The sequence below is a fragment of the Salvelinus alpinus genome, chromosome 6, assembly GCF_045679555.1.
Source record: "Salvelinus alpinus chromosome 6, SLU_Salpinus.1, whole genome shotgun sequence".
Lineage (NCBI taxonomy): Eukaryota > Metazoa > Chordata > Actinopteri > Salmoniformes > Salmonidae > Salvelinus > Salvelinus alpinus.
The window spans coordinates 88,102,443-88,111,613 of record NC_092091.1 but is presented as its reverse complement, the minus strand read 5'-3'; the positions used below and the strand labels follow the sequence as shown (position 1 = coordinate 88,111,613).

The 9,171-nt window shown below is 47.5% G+C and overlaps 1 protein-coding gene across 1 annotated transcript; it reads left to right on the top strand.

The window, feature by feature from the left end:
• The first annotated feature begins 890 nt into the window (after positions 1-890).
• LOC139579535 (leucine rich adaptor protein 1-like) lies at positions 891-3,673 on the top strand. The gene is made up of 2 exons (XM_071408265.1): positions 891-1,693; positions 2,496-3,673. The coding sequence occupies exons 1-2, from the start codon at positions 1,484-1,486 to the stop codon at positions 2,586-2,588; spliced, it is 303 nt and encodes a 100-aa protein (XP_071264366.1). The 5' UTR covers positions 891-1,483; the 3' UTR covers positions 2,589-3,673.
• Positions 3,674-9,171: the final 5,498 nt, after the last annotated feature.

Genomic DNA, 9,171 nt, shown 5'->3' with positions numbered 1-9,171 from the left:
AGGCCGCCTGCTAATAAGAAAACGAATATATTCAAATTGCCAGTGACGATGTGGACCGTAGACAGTATCTAAAAATCACATACGCATTTAGTTTAGAAAAATGCCAATTCTCCTCTTTTGATAACCCGTTCATGGACTAAAACATTCCCGTCTTAATATAACCTGTCTATTTACAACTTGTAAGTTTGTTTTATTGATAGGCTACTCTACGTGACATCGCTATTTAGGACTTCCTCTAGCCCAATAGGCTACAATGGATCTACAGTGACAGTCCAACGTGCGTTTAGGTTTTTACAGTTTTTCTGCATTTGTTACAGTTTCCACATTCTACAATTCAGTAGGAAAACGAAAACACATACCTGTTATTAACATAGGGGTCTATATTTATTGGGACCATATGTTTGCAACTTACTCGTTTTTTGTCGTTGTTTAGCGCGGTCTAACAAACAGTTCAAACTCATAGCTATTTCCTGGTTCTGAACAGCTGTTTTCACCATGCTCAGCCCATAGAGAATGACAGAGGCCTCTAGTAGCCAATAGGCTTGTAATAGCATAGGCAGCGCCATTGAGGGCTTCCACCATTTTAATGTAGTCAACTGGGTGGGACTTCCAACTTCATTGGCTGTTCCCTCCTGGTGCCCCTGTTGGAGTCATATCCAACCGGGTCATCGGGAAGGATCAGCCAATCGTGAATAAGAAAATGGACTACTTTAAAATTAGAGATAGCCTCAATAGATGCTATAATAGCAGAGATACCAAAGATGAGTCCTCTATCTATCTCTATGATTCAGCCAAAGAACGTCGCACGCCACAAGTGCGCACTGTTATTGACTGGTGTGACGCCATTGGGGAAGTCGACTTTTCCCCAATATTCAATTATGTTTATTATTATAATTGTGTATATTGATATGATATGAATGCTGAAAGGCCCTAAATCTTACTAGAATGTATGCAGATTGTGTAAAAATTGAGCAACGTGACACCTTGTTTAAGCACAATGTTGTTGGGCGGGGTAACTCACCTCTAAAGTCAAGTCAGTCAAGTGTTTATGTAACAGTACGTTACATTTACTCACAGTTGAACACTCACCCCTCGAGTTTTGTGTCAGTCTACGCTTCGTTCCCACAGTTATAGGGCTGGCTGGCTGGCTGAATGACGTAACCTGCATTCCTATGGTTGGCACTGGCCGTCTGGAATTCCTCATATGGAAATGTACCTCCTCCTCTCCCACATTTAATGCGTGTTAATGCATTATCTTTATGTTCGATGATAACGCTTTTCAAAAAGTACGTTAAAGTCAGCTGGCGTCGAGAGGGAATCGAATGGTATGACTCTTGTCTGTATCTTTCCATCGGTTGCAGCCAGATCTCTGACGCGTCATTACGCGTGGCCCGCAGAGGCAAAACTTTGCGTAACAGTAGTCTATGACATTATATTACCGTGGACTATTATCATCAGGTGAAGAGTGTGTACTTCCTATGTAATGGATATTACCATCGCAACGGATCTGAGTGAGATCGAGAGAAAGATTGGTCGGAAGATTCCAGAGAGTCTGTTTCCTTTTGCCCCGGATGGACGGATGATGAAAGAGAATACAGATGGTAGAGACGAGTGGGACTCGCCTGGCCGTGTAAAAGACATGTCCGACACCACGAGTCTGCAGAGCAACATGCGACTCCTAAGACAAGAAATGGTAAGTATTTTATTTAACCTTTATTGTGTCTAAGTGTCTATCCAAGTCCTGTAGAGTGTCTATCCAAGTCCTGTAGAGTGTTTTATCCAAGTCCTGTAGAGTGTTTATCCAAGTCCTATAGAGTGTTTACGTGTTTATCCAAGTCCTATAGAGTGTTTACGTGTTTATCCAAGTCCTATAGAGTGTTTACGTGTTTATCCAAGTCCTATAGAGTGTTTACGTGTTTATTATCATTAGAACAAAAAAATGTAATGAGGACAGTTGGTTTTAAAGACGTTAATTACGTCCTCCTATTGGATAATTTTAAATAGTTAAATGTTACTAGGAAGTTACATTAATAAGCTATAATACCGTTTACCCACATGTTTAGAGAGAGAAAATATGGCATTGGAATGAATAAGTGGGAGGGGAGGACAAGCAGGTATTAAAATCTGTTCTCGTTCAAGTTCACACCTGCCCTAACTCATGCCCTAACTCATGTTTGTCCTGTTCTCTCCTAACAACACAGTCACACCTGCCCTAACTCATGTTTGTCCTGTTCTCTCCTAGTAACACAGTCACACCTGCCCTAACTCATGTTTGTCCTGTTCTCTCCTAACAACACAGTCACACCTGCCCTAACTCATGTTTGTCCTGTTCTCTCCTAACAACACAGTCACACCTGCCCTAACTCATGTTTGTCCTGTTCTCTCCTAACAACACAGTCACACCTGCCCTAACTCATGTTTGTCCTGTTCTCTCCTAACAACACAGTCACACCTGCCCTAACTCATGTTTGTCCTGTTCTCTCCTAACAACACAGTCACACCTGCGGGGCATGGACGTCCGTCTGATGTGCCAGCTCCTGTCGATCAACGACGGCATCGAGGCGACGCGCTGGGACCTGGAGGTGTAGCTGAGGGATGGCAGCGGTGACTAGCCAGGAGAGTAGCCTGGCCGAGAGCCAGGAGGCATCCCGGCGAAGCAGCGTGTCCAGTCTGCACTACGGGAGAGATGGGTTTTGATGTGATGACTGTGGGGAGTTATCTGGGTAGCTTGGCGGAAGACCCAGCGGCGATACCTTCCCTCTCTCGCCCGCTGACCGGGTAGTTGGAGAAGGAGGCTTGAAGGGAAAGTAAACCCTGGGTTTGGGTCCTGGAAAGCTACTGTACATATCCAAACTATTATTGCAGACCAGCTCTAACAAACCTGATTCAGCTAAACTGGCCTAAAATCAAGGTGTGATGATTAGTTGATTAGTTAAATCAGGTGTGTTGGGCTGCCTGGAACAAAAGCATGCCCACCTTGTAACCTACCTGTAACCTACCTGTACCCTACCTGTACCCTACCTGTACCCTACCTGTAACCTACCTGTACCCTACCTGTAACCTACCTGTCCAGGAACACTGTATCCAGAGGGTTTCAGAGGACAAAGTTAGTGGGAGAGAGTCCAGGACAGTGTGAGAGAGGGTTTCAGAGGACAACGTTAGTGGGAGAGAGTCCAGGACAGTGTGAGAGAGGGTTTCAGAGGACAACATTAGTGGGAGAGAGTCTAGGACAGTGTGAGAGAGGGTTTCAGAGGACAACGTTAGTGGGAGAGAGTCTAGGACAGTGTGAGAGAGGGTTTCAGAGGACAACATTAGTGGGAGAGAGTCTAGGACAGTGTGAGAGAGGGTTTCAGAGGACAACGTTAGTGGGAGAGAGTCCAGGACAGTGGGAGAGAGTCCAGGACAGTGTGAGAGAGTCCAGGACAGTGTGAGAGAGTCCAGGACAGTGTGAGAGAGGGTTTCAGAGGACAACGTTAGTGGGAGAGAGTCCAGGACAGTGTGAGAGAGGGTTTCAGAGGACAACGTTAGTGGGAGAGAGTCCAGGACAGTGGGAGAGAGTCCAGGACAGTGTGAGAGAGTCCAGGACAGTGGGAGAGAGTCCAGGACAGTGGGAGAGAGTCCAGGACAGTGGGAGAGAGTTCAGGACAGTGGGAGAGAGTTCAGGACAGTGGGAGAGAGTCCATGACAGTGGGAGAGAGTCCAGGACAGTGTGAGAGAGTCCAGGACAGTGGGAGAGAGTTCAGGACAGTGGGAGAGAGTCCAGGACAGTGGGAGAGAGTCCAGGACAGTGGGAGAGAGTCCAGGACAGTGGGAGAGAGTCCAGGACAGTGGGAGAGAGTCCAGGACAGTGGGAGAGAGTCCAGGACAGTGGGAGAGAGTCCAGGACAGTGGGAGAGAGTCCAGGACAGTGTGAGAGAGTCCAGGACAGTGGGAGAGAGTCCAGGACAGTGGGAGAGAGTTCAGGACAGTGGGAGAGAGTTCAGGACAGTGGGAGAGAGGGTTTCAGAGGACAACGTTAGTGGGAGAGAGTCTAGGACAGTGTGAGAGAGGGTTTCAGAGGACAACATTAGTGGGAGAGAGTCTAGGACAGTGTGAGAGAGGGTTTCAGAGGACAACGTTAGTGGGAGAGAGTCCAGGACAGTGGGAGAGAGTCCAGGACAGTGTGAGAGAGTCCAGGACAGTGTGAGAGAGTCCAGGACAGTGTGAGAGAGGGTTTCAGAGGACAACGTTAGTGGGAGAGAGTCCAGGACAGTGTGAGAGAGGGTTTCAGAGGACAACGTTAGTGGGAGAGAGTCCAGGACAGTGTGAGAGAGGGTTTCAGAGGACAACGTTAGTGGGAGAGAGTCCAGGACAGTGGGAGAGAGTCCAGGACAGTGGGAGAGAGTCCAGGACAGTGGGAGAGAGTCCAGGACAGTGGGAGAGAGGGTTTCAGAGGACAACGTTAGTGGGAGAGAGTCCAGGACAGTGGGAGAGAGTCCAGGACAGTGGGAGAGAGTCCAGGACAGTGGGAGAGAGTCCAGGACAGTGGGAGAGAGGGTTTCAGAGGACAACGTTAGTGGGAGAGAGTCCAGGACAGTGGGAGAGAGTCCAGGACAGTGGGAGAGAGTCCAGGACAGTGGGAGAGAGTCCAGGACAGTGGGAGAGAGTCCAGGACAGTGTGAGAGAGTCCAGGACAGTGTGAGAGAGTCCAGGACAGTGGGAGAGAGTCCAGGACAGTGTGAGAGAGTCCAGGACAGTGTGAGAGAGTCCAGGACAGTGGGAGAGAGTCCAGGACAGTGTGAGAGAGTCCAGGACGGTGTGAGAGAGTCCAGGACAGTGTGAGAGTGTCCAGGACAGAGTGTCCAGGACAGAGTGTCCAGGACAGTGGGAGAGAGTCCAGGACAGTGGGAGAGAGTCCAGGACAGTGGGAGAGAGTCCAGGACAGTGGGAGAGAGTTCAGGACAGTGGGAGAGAGTCAGGACAGTGGGAGAGAGTTCAGGACAGTGGGAGAGAGTCCAGGACAGTGTGAGAGAGTTCAGGACAGTGGGAGAGAGTTCAGGACAGTGGGAGAGAGTCCAGGACAGTGGGAGAGAGTCCAGGACAGTGGGAGAGAGTCCAGGACAGTGGGAGAGAGTCCAGGACAGTGTGAGAGAGTCCAGGACAGTGGGAGAGAGTCCAGGACAGTGGGAGAGAGTCCAGTACAGTGGGAGAGAGTCCAGTACAGTGTGAGAGAGTCCAGGACAGTGTGAGAGAGTCCAGGACAGTGTGAGAGAGTCCAGGACAGTGTGAGAGAGTCCAGGACAGTGGGAGAGAGTCCAGGACAGTGGGAGAGAGTCCAGGACAGTGGGAGAGAGTCCAGGACAGTGGGAGAGAGTCAAGGACAGTGTGAGAGAGTCCAGGACAGAGTGTCCAGGACAGAGTGTCCAGGACAGTGGGAGAGAGTCCAGGACAGTGTGAGAGAGTCCAGGACAGTGGGAGACAGTCCAGGACAGTGGGAGAGAGTCCAGGACAGTGTGAGAGAGTCCAGGACAGTGGGAGAGAGTTCAGGACAGTGGGAGAGAGTTCAGGACAGTGTGAGAGAGTCCAGGACAGTGTGAGAGAGTCCAGGACAGAGTGTCCAGGACAGAGTGTCCAGGACAGAGTGTCCAGGACAGAGTGTCCAGGACAGTGGGAGAGAGTCCAGGACAGTGGGAGAGAGTCCAGGACAGTGGGAGAGAGTCCAGGACAGTGGGAGAGAGTCCAGGACAGTGGGAGAGAGTCCAGGACAGTGGGAGAGAGTCCAGGACAGTGTGAGAGAGTCCAGGACAGTGTGAGAGAGTCCAGGACAGTGTGAGAGAGTCCAGGACAGTGTGAGAGAGTCCAGGACAGTGTGAGAGAGTCCAGGACAGTGGGAGAGAGTCCAGGACAGAGTGTCCAGGACAGTGGGAGAGAGTCCGGGACAGTGGGAGAGAGTCCAGGACAGTGTGAGAGAGTCCAGGACAGTGTGAGAGAGTCCAGGACAGTGTGAGAGAGTCCAGGACAGTGTGAGAGAGTCCAGGACAGTGTGAGAGAGTCCAGGACAGTGGGAGAGAGTCCAGGACAGTGGGAGAGAGTCCAGGACAGTGTGAGAGAGTCCAGGACAGTGTGAGAGAGTCCAGGACAGTGTGAGAGAGTCCAGGACAGTGTGAGAGAGTCCAGGACAGTGTGAGAGAGTCCAGGACAGTGTGAGAGAGTCCAGGACAGTGTGAGAGAGTCCAGGACAGTGTGAGAGAGTCCAGGACAGTGTGAGAGAGTCCAGGACAGTGTGAGAGAGTCCAGGACAGTGTGAGAGAGAACTTACAAGATGATGTTATAATACTGTTGTTGCATCAAATGATTGTTTTTCTGGAATAGAATCGAGGTTTTTGAACAATCGTATCTGTGATCTTTCTGATTTGGGCCCTGGCGGAGATAAGGTCTGAGACAGGATGTGTGGGGTAGTGTCTGGAACCATTGTACGTCCTCTCTGATGTTGCACCTATAGTGTAGTGTATGACCCAGAGGCTCACTCCCCTCAGTCTGCTCGTCGAGGCGTGTGGTCAAGGACATTGGTTTTACTTGAGATGTGGGTATCTGAAGCTGACAATTGATTTATGTCATAGAATGAGTTAGTGCTGCTGTACTATGACGTACCAGGTATGAGATCTTCGGGGCCAAATTCTGTACAATAAAAAACAGTCTTCATAACAAATGCCATCTGTCTGGGTGATACTCTTTTCTCATGTATCAAGTCTCACCACCTTGTGACCCGTTCCACACATCTGTTGTTTGTCATGTAGACTAAGGGGGTGTATCTTTACTATATAAGGTGTTTGTCGGGGCTCTCAACGAATCATCTAAAGGTGATTCGTCGACCAGCTTCATTATTGCAATAATTAATCAATGTTATTAATACGTTTTGAATAAAGTAAATATCCTGATTGGTGATTGACCTTGTCTCTCCTCATTATTGATTAGAATTTCCACGACAACCACTGTATCAAGAGGGTTTCAGAGGACAACATTAGCGGGAGACATTCCACTGTCCCCTGTAGGCATGACACACACACACACACACATTTAGATTCACATAGATCCACTTCATGAATAACACGGTCTTGTCTACTGGTAGTACCTCTGTCCCCCCTAGGCATGGGACCTCATACATTTAACAGATGGGGAGAGGAATTTGAACCTGGCTCTATCCAATTCCCCTGGATCAGGTTTCTCCCTCTTTCTTAACGAGAGAGAAGAAGAGATCATGTTAACATATCATCCTTTCATCCTCCAGTCACCCACATATGGCCTTCAGACGAATCTATCAACTTTTAAAGGAGAGTGGGAGAGGGGGAGAACAGAGAAAGAGGGGGAAGCTAGAAGGGGGAGAAAGTTGGACAGAGAGAGTGGGAGAGGGGGAGAACAGAGAAAGAGGGGGGAGCTAGAAGGGGGAGAAAGTTGGACAGAGAGAGTGGGAGAGGGGGAGAACAGAGAAAGTGGGGGGAGAAAGGTGGACAGAGAGAGTGAGTGAGGGAGTGAGTGAGAGAGAGAGAAATGCATTGTACCATACAATTCCCTCAAGACATTAAAGATTTAGGGGATTTACATTTCTAAACTATTTAACAAGAACAAGGTATTTTGTTTCATTTAAAAACTGCATAACATTTTGTAAAAGCTAAATATTTCAGCCCCCCCCCAACCTTTAACCGTGTGATGTTTAGAGCAGTGGCAGTGGAGGCTGGTGAGGGGAGGACGACTCATAATAATGGCTGGAACGGAGCAAATGGAATGACATCAAACACATGGAAACCATAGAAACCAATGTGTTTGATTTATTTGATACCATTCCACTATTCTGCCCCAGCCGTTACCACGAACCCGTCCTCCCCAATTAAGGTAACACCAACCTCCTGTGGTTTAGAGTGCTCCTACTGTATATAACCTCCTGTAGTTTAGAGTGTTCCTACTGTATATAACCTCCTGTAGTTTAGAGTGTTCCCACTGTACATAACCTCCTGTAGTTTAGAGTGTTCCTACTGTTTATAACCTCCTGTAGTTTAGAGTGTTCCTACTGTATATAACCTCCTGTAGTTTAGAGTGTTCCTACTGTACATAACCTCCTGTAGTTTAGAGTGTTCCTACTGTTTATAACCTCCTGTAGTTTAGAGTGTTCCTACTGTACATAACCTCCTGTAGTTTAGAGTGTTCCTACTGTTTATAACCTCCTGTACTTTAGAGGGTTCCTACTGTATATAACCTCCTGTAGTTTAGAGGGTTCCTACTGTATATAACCTCCTGTAGTTTAGAGTGTTCCTACTGTATATAACCTCCGGTGGTTTATAGTGTTCCTACTGTATATAACCTCCTGTGGTTTAGTGTTCCTACTGTATATAACCTCCTGTAGTTTAGAGTGTTCCTACTGTACATCACCTCCTGTAGTTTAGAGTGTTCCTACTGTATATAACCTCCTGTAGTTTAGAGTGTTCCTACTGTACAGAACCTACTGTAGTTTAGAGTGTTCCTACTGTATATAACCTCCTGTAGTTTAGAGTGTTCCTACTGTACATCACCTCCTGTAGTTTAGAGTGTTCCTACTGTATATAACCTCCTGTAGTTTAGAGTGTTCCTACTGTACACAACCTCCTGTAGTTTAGAGTGTTCCTACTGTACATAACCTCCTGTAGTTTAGAGTGTTCCTACTGTCCCTAACCTCCTGTAGTTTAGAGTGTTCCTACTGTATATAACCTCCTGTAGTTTAGAGTGTTCCTACTGTACACAACCTCCTGTAGTTTAGAGTGTTCCTACTGTATATAACCTCCTGTAGTTTAGAGTGTTCCTACTGTATATAACCTCCTGTACTTTAGAGTGTTCTTACTGTATATAACCCCCTGTACTTTAGAGTGTTCCTACTGTATATAACCTCCTGTAGTTTAGAGTGTTCCTACTGTACATAACCTCCTGTAGTTTAGAGTGTTCCTACTGTTTATAACCTCCTGTAGTTTAGAGTGTTCCTACTGTATATAACCTCCTGTAGTTTATAGTGTTCCTACTGTATATAACCTCCTGTGGTTTAGTGTTCCTACTGTATATAACCTCCTGTAGTTTAGAGTGTTCCTACTGTACATCACCTCCTGTAGTTTAGAGTGTTCCTACTGTATATAACCTCCTGTAGTTTAGAGTGTTCCTACTGTACAGAAC